Below are 16,101 nucleotides of genomic sequence, written 5' to 3'. Positions count from 1 at the left end.
GATCCACAATTTAGCCTTCCTAGTCCTGGCATGGAATTGTTGATGGAATGTCCCATGTGAAATCATGAATTCTGACTTGTGTCTGCTTCTTAAACCATTAATTTATGGATTCCCTGTGAGTCTTTTGAGAAAATATACTCACCTCATTATTAATGGTGTTCACATAAATTCAGGTAGTCGAGGGACAAAATTTTCTGAAAATGTGTTCCTCTCAGGGGCTTTATAACAACAAACATGAGTGATGTCATAGAATGAGAGACTGAATTATTCCCTTATATATGTATCAGCCCATATTTTTCACATGCACTGTGAACCCCAGATGCAGAGTCCCAGAGAAGAGACTCTCTAATATTCCTTCAGGGTTGAAGAAACACCTGGGAGAAAAAGCAATCACAGATTCAAAATTAGTGCCTCATTTTCCCAAGGAATAAAAGCAGGTAGGAAAAGTGTGTGCCCATTTTATGAGCTTCCCTGCATGACACTTCACAATTCATGCTTCCCTGGTGTAGCACAGGACAGAGATGTTCATTTTGATTTTCCTCTTGCTGCTCCGGAACATTCCAATTCTCACATCCAGTTTTACGCTACCCAGGTGTTTTTGGAAAATGAAGCAGAGTAAAGACAGGGATGGAGACTTGAAGACAGGTTGTGTCTTCTCCCCAACAACTGTGCCGTGGCCAGTGGATAAAGAATATTTCAAACAAATTTTGAATATACAGTAAGTATTTTGTAGTTTCCACATAAATGCCCTTATGACTAATTCAAGATGGGACTGCATCTTCTGTCTTGTTCTCTGAAACTGCATACCAACCAACGATCCCAAGTTCTTTTAAAGACTCTGTTTTTTTTACTGTTTTGTTTGTCCAATGTGTGTTCTGTTTTCTTCCAGTTAGCCTACCAACAAAGGACATTTTTTTCAGTATTTGAGGCAGGTTGGGAATACTTTTTCGTACAAAACAGTCCTTGTAGTGACTACAAATACTCATGTATCATTCTCTGACCATATTAAATCTGTACCATTTTACAGAATACCAAATGAGAGAAAAAAGTTCGCATTGGTCTTGGCTTTTACTCTGGATGAGGTCAACAGGAACCATGACCTATTACCAAATAAATCTTTAGTATTTAGTTTCTACGAAGATAATTGTATCAGTGTGTCTCGAATGTACAGTATCAATAATATTAATGCACAAGACCCTGATTCGTTCCCTAATTATTACTGTGAAGAAGACGTATGTCATGTGATACTTACAGGACCAAGCTGGGAAACATCTGCAATCATTCTGACTAACATTTACCTCTGGAAATCCCTACAGGTAAGCATTTTATATCTTGGGTTTGACTGAAATGGTGTCCTCATAAACACCATTCTCAGATACTAAAAACTGTATCAGAGGGGACTAGATTTAATTTTATGTCAATCTATGTAGCTCATGAGTACTATTCAGGTAATGATGGGCTGTCCCCATTTCCTTGCTTCAAATACAGATGAAGGAAGATTCATAGCTAAGGGGATTAGCCTAGGGGGTTTTCTAGAAATCTTTGAATAAAAAAAAACAAGTTGTCAAGTTCTTAGGAGAGCATGGTACCTTATATTGCTCCCTGCATCCTAGATCATTCAAGTTACATTTGGATCCTTCCATCCAATTCTAAATGATCTTGAAAAATTTCCATATCTGTATCAAATGGCCCCCAAGGACACATCTCTAGCCTTGGCCATGGTCTCTGTCATACTTCACTTCAGATGGAACTGGGTGGGGCTGGTCATCTCTGACAATGATCAGGGCACACAATTTCTCTCATATTTGAGAAAAGACTTGGAAAAAAATACAATTTGCCTTGCCTTTGTAAATACGATTCCAATCAGCACACAGTTTTATGTGTCAAGAGCTGAAATATATTATAACCAAATCAAGACATCATCTGCAAATGTAGTTATCATTCATGGTGACTCAGACAGTACTCTTGCTGTGAGCTTTCGAATGTGGGAATCCCAAGGTTTACAGAGAATATGGGTCATCACCTCACAGTGGGATGTGACTATGAGTGAAAGAGACTTCGCGGTTCATACAGCCCAAATGACTCTAGCTTTTGCTCGTCATCATGGAGACATTTCTGGTTTTAAAAAATTTGTCCTGGCAATGAACACTATCAAAAAACCAGATGATTACCTTGCAAGGATGGAATGGATGAACTTCAAGTGTGAAGTTTGCACATCCAAATGTAAGACACTGAAGAAATACTCATGGAATACCTCTATGGAATGGCTATTGATACAGACTACTGACATGACCCTTAGTGATGGCAGTTACGACATATACAATGCTGTGTATGCTTTAGCCCATGCACTGCATGCTGCGGACCTACAACAAGTAGATACTCAGCCAATGGACAGAGGGAAAGGAAGTGATTCTAGCTGCTGGAAGGTAGTATTTCTTCAATTGGATAATATTTGGTGTCACAAATGTCAAATGTTTAGGAGTCTTTCAGATGCCCAAACTCAGTGGATTAGGAATTATTCCACCCAAAATAAAGTTGTCTGAGCATTTTTTTCTTCTCATAGAGTAAATCTAGAAATGGTAGAAGTCTCTAGTGCAAAGGCAATGGAGTACAATAAAATAAGTGATTTTGTTACTGAGCATGTGAACACCATCATTGCTGCTCTAACACTGTAAGCATTATCAGTCTTTTCTCATGAAATATCTCTGTCGTTAAATGAGATTTTTGTACATTGGTCATCAATAATGTTGTAATTAATGTAGGGGATGATATTTACAAGTGTTCTCAGATGTTCTTCCCCCACTCACAGCTCTGGGAACGACAGTTGGCATTCTGATAGTTATTACACAGGAAATAGTGCTGTGACTCAGTTCACTAAGTACATGTGCATTCGTGTGTGTGATTGGAGGTTTCTCACTCTATCTGTGTGTATTTGAACTTTTCTGTTCATCTGTGTGTGTGTATATGTCTTCATATAGTTTCCTATGAGTATCTGTCTGTCTTCTGGAAGAACTGATAATAAATTTGTTTGTGTCTTTCTGTATGGGTATTTTTCCTGTGTGTATCTACCTGTGTGTATTTGGCAGTGAATGTTTCTGCATGAGACTTTTTGTATATTTGTACATTTCCATCTGTGTTCTTTCACATATACACACCTGCTCTGTTGTGTATGTGTGTAAATGTGTGTGTCTGTGTTTTGATGTGTGCATATGTTTTTCTGTTTCCTAATACTTCTCTCTGTTAGTGTTTGTATCTGTGTGCTTTTCCCTGTATGTATTTGTGCATGTATATATTTCTGTGGGTGCTTTTTCAGTGTTTTTTGATGTATGTTTGGATGAATATGCCTGTGTATGTTTGCCTGCATATGTATAGGAATTGCAAGGCATTTATGTATGTGTATGTTTGTCAGATAATTGTGAGGCTGCATTTTGTGTGTATCTCTGGATGGACGTGTGTCTCTGTGTGTGTATGTGCCTCATGTGAGTGTCTGTCTGTGCCTGTGTGCTGCATACCTTTCTTGGTGTCTGCATATATTTCTCTGTATGTGTTTGTCAGGTTCCTCAGAGGGAAATACGATTTGAGGAATTTTATTGTGTTGACTTTAAGATAAAATAAGATTTTTTTCTTCAATGAAGGACAAACAAAATATAGGATTCTGCCTGTTTTACAGCTGAACTCATTTCTGAAGAAGACCCAATTCAGAAATCCTGTTGGGGGCATAGTTAATATGAACCATAAAGAAGACCTTGAGGAGGAGTATGACATTTTCCAGATTTGGAATTTCCCACATGGTCTTAGATTTAAAGTAAAAATAGGAAAGTATAGTCCATATTTTCCACATGGACAACAGGTCCATGTATATGAAGAAATGATAGAGTGGGTCACAGGAAGTACACAGGTACGTCTAATCAAATTGTACATATTTCCATTACACAGCAATAACACTGTCAATTGGGAATATTCCAGCTTCCTTAAAACTTTATGTAATAAATTGTCATATTATGGACCATTATCAAGTCTCTTACTTTATGCTTCTCCTTTTCTCCTTTTTTATGTGAAATTTTATTAATCTTCTGAAGATTTTCAGCATGAATACAGTGCATTTTTATCATATCCAAACCTGATTCTGGTTATAAATATGAGTATAAACCAGCTGTCAAATTTATTAAGTATAATTTCCAGTTAAGTGCACAATATTCTCTTGGTAACATACTGATTACCACAAAGTGATTTCTTCTTTGGGCTGAATCTTGGGCACAGATTTTGAAAAGTTAGGCTGCTCTAAGGATGGAGTAAAATCAAAATTAAAAACCTGCATTATATCATTTAATTTTTAAATATGTTGACAAAGAATTCCCTAATTGTCAGCACTTCTAACCATAAATTAACATTTTTAGGATGCATATTATATAGTCTATGAATTATCACCTTGTTTTTTATTTCTTTTTTGTGCTTGTATGGGAGGTTTGTCCACATGTACACTTACATCTGCTGTGAATGTGGCTCATATGGACAACAGAAGATTTATTTTATTCTTAAAAAATGGAGAAAGTTATTTCTACACAGTGACTATTAGAAATCAAACCTGAGTCCTATTATTGAGCAGGAATTATTATGTAACACTGAGTTATAACTCCAGCTCTGAATAACATACTGTAAAAGTATTTTATCACTAGAGATATTTTTCTTGCTCCCATTGATTATTTTATAGTTCATTCAAACTATTAATGCAGTGTCTAATTTTCTTCTCTTTATTTGGAGAATTGCTAGTAAATAATCAGTTTTGAGGAAATTTGTAAATGAAATATCCTATTATCTGTCATGGGTATTTTACTGGGATGATACGTGTGGTGTTAAGGTATGCAATTCAAGCAGCCGAGTATAAAATAGTCTTCAAAGTCCGTGATTTCAGCAAGTTCTTCAAAAATAACCTTACGTGATATCTCAGATTTCCTAGATAGTAGGAAAGTTAGAGGTTTTTTTACTTTCCCCAAGTGTGAGCAGGGTCATACTCAGGGAGAAGAACATATAAGCTGAATGTGTAGCTACTGATCTGCGTATTCACACAGAGTGCATCAGTAAAAGTGCATGTCCATTCTACCCACACCTCACTTGAGCATGGAAAAAAGCATACACCAGAAGAATACTGGGGATTAAAGACAATTAAACCTGTGTTCTGCTTTCAGAAATGCAAATTAAAAAGCAGAAAATCAACAAACAAATATACAGAAAGATATCAAAGCATCATGACTCAAAATCTTACATTAATAAACAAAGTAGAGTATGTTCCATGATATACTGAACAAGGAAATGAAAAAACTATTATAAGAGTGTTCAAAAAAACTTCAAGAGGACACAAATCACTTCTTGGAAAAACAATGAAATCATGATAACTTGCACACAATTAGACAATAATTATATGACAAGGGATTTCTGTAAAGGTAAAAAATAACAAAGAATTTCAAATGAAATCATACAAAAGTAAAGCAAAAAACATCAAGTAAAAATCTCAGATAAATATCCCCCAATTAAAAAGTGGGCTACAGAACTAAATAGAGAATTTCAATAGAGGAGTCTAAAATGGCTGAGAGGCACTTGAAAAAGTGCTCAACATCCTTAGAGAAAATGTGGTACATTTTCACAATGGAGTACGATTCAGCAGAAAAAAAAACAACGAAATTCTGAAATGTGCAGGCAAATGGATGGCCCTAGAAGAAACCATCCTGATTGAGGTAACCCAGTCACAAAGAGAGAAACATGCCATGTACTCTCTCATATATGTATTTTAGACATAGATCTGGGGAGTGCCTGCCTACAATCCCATGGCCAGAGAGTCTGGGAAAGAGAACCTTCATTTAATGGCTGATGGAAGCAGAGGCGGACTCCCATAGCTATAAACACTGAACTGACCTGAAGGAATCCAGTGACAGAGAGGGAGGACTGATGACCAAAAGGGTTAAGACTAGGCTGGTTTCACCCCAAAAAAACAGCTGACCTGACAAGGGTTAGCTCTTGAATCCCAGACTGATGCCTGGGAATCCAGCATGGGACTGATCAAGACACCCAGAATATGATTGTCAGTGATGAGGCTTAGGTAATCTATTGAACCTTGGGTAATAGATCCTGGGTATACAAATGAACTTTGGGAACCCATCCAACAATCAGAGATGTACTCTCACCCTGGACTCTCGGGGTAGGATCTAGGCAGTGCCCTGGATGAAATGACAGACTATGGACATCTCCATGATGGTACTCACCCTCACTGGGAAAATGAGGGTATATTGGAAGGGTAGGTGGGAGGAGGGGAAGGAAAGGGAGAGGGATCTGGAATTGACATGTGAAGCAACCTTGTTTCTAATTTAAATTTAAATTTAAAAATAATAAAGACACAAACCCTGACAGAATACAACGAGCACACTTTGATATATTAATGTTTTCTGTGACACACATATTGACAGAATTGTACTACATGGGGAGGTAACTCAAATAATATTCATTAAAGTCAGAAGGAGTCAGGTGTGTTTGGGGTGCATATCTTTAATTCAAACTCTTTGAGCAAAGAATCTGGTACTTTTTCTTTTTGTGGTAAACCTGAACTACTTGAGGAGTTCTAGCCAGACAGAAATCCTTAAGTAACATCTTAATTAAGTGAAACTGGCAGAATGTGGATAATGGCATGTAGGGAGCCGCCCCCACATTCTCCGTTACAAGATGGCACTGACATCTGTTGTCGGTTGGAGTAAACAACCTTGGTGAGCATGTGCCTGCTACTTTTCTATCCCTTACTCTCTGCCTCTCCCGTGGCGTCATATGGGCTGTCGAGCAGGAGCCAGTCAGGAGATGACACATCCGAGGCGGGGACTGCTGAGCTATATAAGGGTTGGGCTTTTCGCTCCCCGGGGTCTCCACTCTGTAAGCTTATGCTCTCCCTCTCAAGACGCATTAAAGCTGTTATGCAGAAGGATCCTAAGTGTGCCACGTCGTTCTTGCTGGCGAGACGGTAGCGCGGGACAATGGCATTCATTGTCTTAACTCTAATTCAAACTAGCTCATAAAATATCATCAACTTGAACAATAAATGAAGAGACATAAAAAGGAAGGACTTAATCATTTTATGGTAAAGAAAGTTTATGAAATCCATAACTACCCACTGAAACTTTGCTTCAACGAAAACAACAACAGAAAAGAAGCATTGTAATTCTCCATTCTTGTGAACATGAAATGATTCTGTGATTATGAGATGCTTCTGTTTGACGTACAAGTTAACACAAAACCAAAGATGCAAAGTGAACAAGCAAGAATCAGGACCCCCCTAGTTCAACATATAGATGTCCATCATGAGGTTCTTATAAATGAAAGATAGTGTATACATTTTTAAATTAAGAAATCTTTAAATTAACTTTAAAAAGTGTACCCATGCATTCGTGGTTTTCATTGGACGTTTCACATTGGGAAAAACATTACCTTCCAGATCACTACACATCAAGTCAGCACTTCCTCATAACAAAATACACTGGGCTCTGCCTGTTGAGTTCTTTGCTCTTCCCAATCTATATGACATTATTTGCAGTACTCTTTCATTGGAGTTAATGTGTGTTGTCTGAGATTTTAGGAGATATTTCCCTTGTTTCAGATGCCCATTCATCCTACTTTGCTTTTCAGTTGTGATTAAACACTTTTCATGAGTAAATTCAGGGGGAATTGGGAGACTTGGCTCATTGTTTACAGTCAAAGTAATACCAGGCAGGAATCTGGAGATGGTAGCTAAAGCATAGTCCCTGAAACAACACTGCTAATTGGCTTGCACTCCATGCATTTATCATAATGCCCTGTTTAGGGAAACTACCCCTTACCCCTTAATAAAATGCTTCACAGATTGGGTTATAGACTAGTCTGTATACTAGAATTTTTATTTATATTCTTTATGTTTTTTAGAAACCTGGATTTTGTAATGAGATCACACAGATGGTTTATATGAAATTACCTTACCCAAACGTAAACATGCTATGTAATATAAGTATGAAAGGATTAGGCAAAACTTTTGGTATCACCATCTGTCTAACTTTACTCAGATACCACCACCCTCTGTGTGCAGTGATGATTGTGGTCCCGGCTTCAGAAAATTCCGGCAGGAAGGAATGGCCGTCTGCTGTTTTAAATGCAAGCCCTGCCCAGAAAATGAAATCTCTAATGAGACAAGTGAGTATTGAGGAAGTAATAAATACCTCACTTTGATCATTCCTCCCACTTGCCACACTGAGGTGCTGAAGGTGTCTGAAAGGGAATTGCACAAGCACAATATATTTGCCTAAGTTAAACTTTATAAAACATGATCATTAACTATGTCTCAGTATAAAAATCCTCATTGTAAATTCACAGCAGGTGGCATTTTCTCAAAGAGACGGTTTTGATAATCAATGAGCAGTCTGAGAGAATTTCACACAAGGTATTTCCAGTGATTAATCTCTTCTAAAATTACATTTGGTCTTGAATTACTTTGGGCCTTAAATCTTTCCAAATGATTTAATATTTTTCATGTGTGTTTGCCTACATAAGTTTATGCATACCCGATATGCACAGGTGCTCACAGAGAACAGATTAGGGCAATAAGTCCTCTTTACTATTTAATGTGCCTGGTGGTAATCATATACAAATTCTCTGTCATATTAATTAAGAGAAAATTATTAAAGTTCAATTTTCATGAGCAGCTGAGAAGAGGCAGAAAACTCCATGCAATATCCAGAGAAATCTTATCAAAGTTTCAACTTGAATGAAAAATTAGGAAAGTGGCAAAATGTATTGATACATAATATTAAAACTGTGTTCAATATTTTATGAACATAACCCAGTAATTATGTCACAAAATTAGCCACAATTATTTAAACAATGCTATCAACTATAAAGCACATATTAGTCAAATGGTTATTTATTCAGGACATTATAAACAAAATGGTAGGCTGATGGTTTCTTACTGCTTTTGCCTGTCATCCTACATAATGAAATGAAAGTTCATAATGTATATTTATAGACAGTGAGATGATACTGCAGTTAAATTATTTCCTACTAACACAGAGAGCCTGAGCTCACCTTCAGGACCCATGTCATAGAAGGAATTCCATGCAGCGTCACATAAAACACATTCAAAAGTAATTTAACAAAGTATCATTAACTATTTTAGTGTAAAACTACATAATATTAATGAATATTTAAGTAATGTTATCAAAATATCTTTATTATTACTTTGATTATGTGTATGTATGTAAGGTTGGTGGTTATGTGCATTTAAAGTAGAGTGCTGGGGAGAGCCATCCAATGCCTATATAGTTAGTTTCACAAATTTGTGAGACACCTGAATTTATAGTGAGAATTGAACTCAGGTCGTCTGCCAGAGCAATACATTCTCTTACAGTTGAACGAAATTCCCAATCCCTTAAAAAAATTAACAGAATAAAGTGCAAAAACCATTGTTTTAGATAATACAGTTAAAATATTCAAAGCTCTCTATTACTGATTGCAATTATAAGGTGATTAAGAGCAACTGCTATAAGGTTTTCTACACTTGTTATAATGGTTATCACAACTTATAAATAGGGTACTATTAATCAACACAACATTCTATGTTAGCACTCTGTCTTAAAGGCGCATGTGTTATTTCTCTAATGATGCTTGTCAGCATCAAGTTCACCACTGAGTACATCCACAGATTGTGGGTATCATAGAGACGGAATTTAGGGAAGAAGAAAGGTATTGTGTATTCCAAAATGGAGCATAATCACCATGTACAGGCATTCTAAAGCCAAGTATGTACAGAGGATTCTACTTTCACAGATAGGCTACAGTGTCTTCTGGACAAGACTAAGTAGTTTGCTGTTGTTACTGCTAGAACACGACTAAATTAAGGCTGTGTTTATGATATTTCTTGTTTATGCAGTTTCCCAAACACTATTTATCACTCACTCTCACATTCCTACTTACTCTATATAATCCCATTAACTTTCAAATTCAACACATCTTTTGATACTATATATGAATATTTACACATGAATATAAACACAATTATACAAACTGCTGATTTCATTTAAAGGTGCTTTTACTTAAACGTGTTTTGGCCTAAAAATTTGAAACAGAAAATATAACAAGGGTTTGTTGCCAGTAGGAAACATAGTCTTCATATCTCATGGGGACAGCATTGATAGAAATGACAAAGACAAGATATAAGGAGGCACTGAATCCATGGGATCTGGGATTTTAAAAACAGTCAGAAAAACTGGGTAAATGAAATTAGCATTTCTAAATTTACCAATATAGGTAATTTTTTCATAGCCCCCAGAATGTAGCAAAAAATCTGTGCTTCTTGATGTCAGATCACATTATTTCGTTAATAGCACTAAACAGACAAAATTTCTTTGCTTTTGTTCCTTATATAGATAATGAGCATTATGAAATGGAAGTATTTCTATGCAGCAAGATACTTCTATGGCATCCTCAAAAACACAATGCACACATTACAATGGTTCCTCTGTACACATACCTGAAATGCCTTGTCAATAAAAATGCTGAATGTGAACTAATGATACACTACTCTCCTCCTCAGATGTGGATCAGTGTGTGAAGTGCCCTGATGACCAGTTTGCCAACATAGAGCAGAACCAGTGTCTTCACAAAGAAATGATATTTCTGAGTTATGAAGACCCTTTGGGGATGACTCTTTCCTTAATGTCCTTGTGCTTTTCTGCATTCACAGCTCTGGTTCTCGGAGTCTTTGTCAAGAACCATGACACTCCCATTGTGAAGGCCAATAACCGGAAGCTCAGTTACATCTTGCTCATCTCACTCTTCTTTTGTTTCCTCTGCCCCTTGCTCTTCATTGGCCATCCAAACTCAGCTACATGCATCTTACAGCAAATCACGTTTGGAGTTGTATTCACTGTGGCTGTTTCCACTGTGCTGGCCAAAACAGTGACTGTGCTTCTGGCTTTCAAAATCACAGCCCCTGGAAGAAGAATTAGATACTTCTTGGTTTCAGGAGGACCTAACTACATCATTGTCATCTGTACTTTCATCCAAGTTATTATCTGTACAGTCTGGTTGGGAGCTTCTCCTCCCTCTGTTAATATTGATGCACACTCTGAGCATGGCCACATCATCATTGTATGCATCAAGGGTTCATTAACTGCCTTCTACTGTGTCCTGGGATACCTGGCCAGCCTGGCTCAGGTAAGCTTCACCATGGCTTTCTTGTCTAGGAATCTGCCTAACACATTCAATGAAGCCAAGTTCCTGACTTTTAGCATGCTGTTGTTCTGCTGTGTCTGGATCACATTCCTCCCTGTGTACCATAGCACTAAGGGTAAGGTCATGGTAGCTGTGGAAATTTTCTCCATCTTGGCTTCCAGTGCTGGGATGCTGGGATGCATCTTTGTTCCCAAGTGCTACATAATTTTGGTAAGACCAGCAAGAAAAATCTCTTCAAAGTTTCAGGGTACTATCACCTTCCAGAACTGATATTTCAATAATTCTAACTCAGAATTTTATTGTTCACTCATATTCACCAAATATTCAATTGCAATGCAAGATCTATCTCTTTTAAAATGACTCTCACTGTTTCTTTTAATGATGCAGCCATCCAGAATCATATGTACTATTGTTGTCTACATTATTTCCTATAGTCTTTCACTTAGTTACTGATTTCATAAGACCTAGCCACTGAAAAATAGTGCAGAGTAAAAATATTATTGTCTGCTTTAAAATGTAAAACTGTCCAAAATAAATGCTATGAATGAATGAATGGATGACTTCGAAGGAAGTAGAGTGCTAAGCGCAAAATAAAAGTTATGTTTGAGGCAGCTTGGTTGGTTTGCAAATATATTTAAAACAGCATTCCATCTTGTGGGGGGAAGTGAAGAAGATCATGAAGCATCCAAGGAGTTAGAAAATAGAACATGGAAGAGAGTGACATTTTGATGAACAGATAGAAAATCTTTTATAGAATCTGGATTGATGCCTCAGCAGTTAACAGCATATGCTGTAGGTGAAGAGTACATTAAACAATATGCATCATCAACATTCTCTTAAGTACTTCATGGACCAAAATATCTAAAGGATCAGTGTCGCACCTGCTGTGCGGCCTGCATCCAAGAATGTAGCGAGGTGGTCTGGATAGATGACACAGAGACCGGTCGGTTGCTTTAAGAAAACTTTATGCTTCCCAAGTAAGCTTAGGAGGAGACCCCAGTCGGCTTAGGAGAGCTCTCAGGAGAAGTCCCTCCAAGAAAAAGGAGCTTCCCTTTTTAAGGACTTTGCCATCCATTTACATACCATTCTTTCCACTTCTCACCCTCCTGGCTGGTGGTTTAATCTCCGGCCCCAGAATCAGGGAGACACCGCAGGGGGCGGGGACAGGAAGAGGCATCTAGCCATAGGAGGTGTGACAGTCATGGTATTTCAGTGAGCCAGCCCTTATCTGAGCCCTATGAAGCTTTAAAGCACTGAATTGTTTCCAGTAAACATTACACAGATGCCTGCTCCCAGGCCGAAGGGGAAGTGGGTTTCTGCTCAAGGTCTGGTGTCCCCACAGATCAGATGGCCCCTTGTGGGCTTCAAGGTTACCTGGACTCATGTGTGCATGTGATTTCACACAAATACACACACACACACACACACACACACACATACACAAACATACACATGTGCACATATTTTGGATCTATATTCATCATTAATTCTAAATCAAAAAGAGAATTGATTATTACTGTCAACGCAATTCATGATAAGATGTATCAGTATAAAGACATAAAATGAGAATTCCCACTGGATGTTAAAGCACCTAAACCAAAATCTATGCAGACCTCTTCCAACAAACAGCCTTTCCTTGTTAGAGGTAAAGCAAATCGGACTATGAAATGGGCTTTGTTATCCTCATGCTGTTGATTAGTCTTTACTAGCCTAGTACATATTACAGCTCACTCTCAGCTGCTCCAGGAGCAGTTACCTTAGACTTAAAAGATATTTTCATCATAATGTATTGTCGCAGTTCTTTCTGTTTTACTTTATTAAAAAGGAATAAGTAAATAGACATGGTTACGAGTAAAGAGCTGATCAAGGTATGGTAACTTTAAGGGCACCCTGAATCACCATGAATTTATTCCCAGTGGTCCTTTAGAAAAGCTGACAAAGACCCTAAAAGACAGTGAAGTGAAAGACAGACACTTGGAATGATTATATCTGTGTAATTCCGCAGGCTGATCTTCTCTGAAATCTCAGACCCAGAGTAGCTTCCTGCTCCTACAAGGTTTCTGTCACACTCAGGATGTGGTTGTAACACTGTGTGTCTTGCACAGTAATAGACTGCAGAGTCCTCAGATGTCAGGCAGCTGAGCTCCATGTATGCTGTGCTGAAGGATTTGTCTGCAATCAGTGTTGCCTTGCCCTGGAAATTTTTATTTAAGTTAGTACCAATACTTCCAGATACATCCTTCCAATCCAATCCAAGCCTTGCCCAGGCCTTGGCTTCACCCAGTGCATGAAGTGTGGTCAGTGAAACTGCAGCCTGAAGCCTTGCAGGACAACTTAACTGAGGACTCAGGCCTCCCCAGCTCAGCCCTAGACTGCTGCAGCTCGACCAGGGAATGGACACCTGTGGAGAAAAAGACAGATTAGATATCATTTTCTCCTCAGTCGCTGTCGCTTCTTCAGGTTTGGAACAGGATATTCCATTACCTGAAGATACTAAGATGAGGAATAGGATGATGAAGGCCTGTGTGTTTGCATTTCCCACTCTATATTTTGAGTTTTGAGTTAGAAATAATAGACATTTAAATGCCTAGAACCTGAGACTGCTTTTCATTGGGGGAGGATCCTGAGAGGATAAAAGGAGGCAAAGGGCAAGTTTTCTATTGTCCCTGAAATCCACGTTGTGCTTCTCAGAGGCACGGAAGGTTTAAACTCAAGAATGTTTTCCTGGTTCTCTCTGGATTTTCAATCCCTGATACATGGGGTGTAGTATGAGTCACAAACTGCAGAACTGACACAGTAAAACATGCAAATATTTACACTAAGTGAATTAATATTCACACTATGCAGGCACAACAGGCTTTCATGTCCCACATACATTTGTCCAGAAGTTGATTTAGGATGGAAGTGGGCTTCTTAGTGAACTGGAACCCTGTTTAAGGAACTATTCATTTATTCATTTGTTTTCAGTGATATAATTCTTATTCCCATCACCCGTCTATAAAATTACTTGTGAGGAAGCAGCTCATTGATATCATTACATGTGATTTCATGTGTTCCCTGAGAGAAGACCCAGTATACTGATTTGGTTCCCATCTCACTTGGGAACATCTTGCCTGGGGTAGCATTTTAGTATAACTTGGTTTATGTCAGTCTAACTTACTTTGAAGACTTTATGTATCTCTCTATTTAGCCTAGAACGCAAGAAAACCCAGGTTACTAAAAGTGGTCTATTGCATTGGTAAGGGGTTAGAAGGTCAGTTTTTAATATAACTTCATAAAACACAATAGTATGCAACTATTTTTGAGAGTTACATTATTTAAAGTAACAACTAAGACAAATACTGTGAATTCATGACAGGAGTTAGAACAAAGGGTGGACATGAGCATGGGTAACCCTGGACAGTGAGGTATTGATCACCAAACAGAACTAGAATTTCCCTCATGACTTGGAAAAGTAAAAGTAGGACAGGGGAAATAAGTGCAGAGCTGGAGCCAACCTTTTCAGTCAGCACCCAGAGAATGTCTGTCTGCTGCTTGGCAGAGGAGACCTCACATGTGTGTCCCTGATATCTGTGTGCATAATCCTCATAGTCAACGTGACAGAGGTAGAGACTGTTCTTAGCATTAGTGATCCAGCCATCCTGTGCAAGCTCCGATGGCCTCCGACATTATGAGTGCTGTGTTCCCCCAGGATTGAAACTCTCAGTGTTAAGTGAATATTTTTCAGATGTTATTGTCAGTACATCTAACTTTGGGTTATCTGATAATTTCATTATTGTAACAAAATTTGGAAAGGGTATTACAAAAATTAATGCCCATGGCTCATATTACGTTGAAGAACTTGGAATAAGTCTATTTATTCAAGTATTTTTTCTTTGGTTATTCTAGAAATACTTTGTATCCATATTCTGTACTCTCTTTATCCTTGAGTTGCCCTTTTCCATCAGTTTCATAAAAGAAGTCACCAGGGAAAAATTATTTGCAAATGTATAGAATTCATAGTAAAGCCACACATTGTTTATATTTATCTTCTATTTGAGAGGTGGAATCTTATCCTTGAGGGTTTTGTCAGGCATTTGTTTACTTATGTGTTATGGACACTTGGATACTTACTGAATAGGTCATGTTATCATGACAGTACCAGCTTGGAACTTTGAGTTGTGATTAAGACTTTGCCAATATAATACAAACTAGGGTCATCGGGAAACAAGGGACTTCACTTGAAACATAATGCCTCCATTAAGTTGTTGTGCAAGAATTACTGTAGGGTGATTCTCTTGAACAATGACTGATGTGAGAGGGTCCAGGCAGAAGGGGGTAGTGGTATTCATTGGAAAGTGTTCCTGGGTTGTATAAGAAAGCATGCTAAACAAACGTGTAGTAAAGCCAGTAAGCAGTTCTTTCATGGTTCCTTCATTCAGGCTTCTGCCTTGATTTCATGTATATTATAGTCTGTAAAATGACATAATCCATTCCCTTCCCATGTTGCTTTTGACATGATATTGGACATATCTATAGATAAAAAGCTAGGATAATTTCAAAGGCTTTGAAGAAAGGAGATGGGGTCATCTCCAGTCTATACAACGGCAACTATAGTCACACACACAGTCACACATCCTAACACACACACACACACACACACACACACACACACACACACCACTCACACACAAATATCATCATCGTTGTCATCACATCAACATGAAGAAACAGATGTTCACTGGTGATGAGCTGAGATTCCTCCTTTCTTTTTCAGTGTCACTCTGGTTGACCTGTACTCACTATGTATATCAAACTGATATAGAACTGTGAGAGATTTTATTGTCACTGTCTCTCTCATGACTGAATTAAAAGTGTGTATCACCA

General features: G+C 38.0%; 1 protein-coding gene across 1 annotated transcript; it reads left to right on the top strand.

Annotated features, from left to right (window-relative positions):
• The first annotated feature begins 521 nt into the window (after positions 1-521).
• LOC101842057 (vomeronasal type-2 receptor 116-like) lies at positions 522-15,831 on the top strand. The gene is made up of 7 exons (XM_040742330.1): positions 522-718; positions 1,028-1,316; positions 1,614-2,426; positions 3,671-3,898; positions 8,073-8,199; positions 10,595-11,462; positions 15,801-15,831. The coding sequence occupies exons 1-7, from the start codon at positions 522-524 to the stop codon at positions 15,829-15,831; spliced, it is 2,553 nt and encodes an 850-aa protein (XP_040598264.1).
• The last annotated feature ends 270 nt before the right edge of the window (positions 15,832-16,101 follow it).

The sequence above is a fragment of the Mesocricetus auratus genome, unplaced genomic scaffold (assembly GCF_017639785.1).
Source record: "Mesocricetus auratus isolate SY011 unplaced genomic scaffold, BCM_Maur_2.0 Super-Scaffold_15014, whole genome shotgun sequence".
Lineage (NCBI taxonomy): Eukaryota > Metazoa > Chordata > Mammalia > Rodentia > Cricetidae > Mesocricetus > Mesocricetus auratus.
Note: the sequence above shows the minus strand (reverse complement) of the source record. Positions and strands in the feature narration are given on the sequence as shown.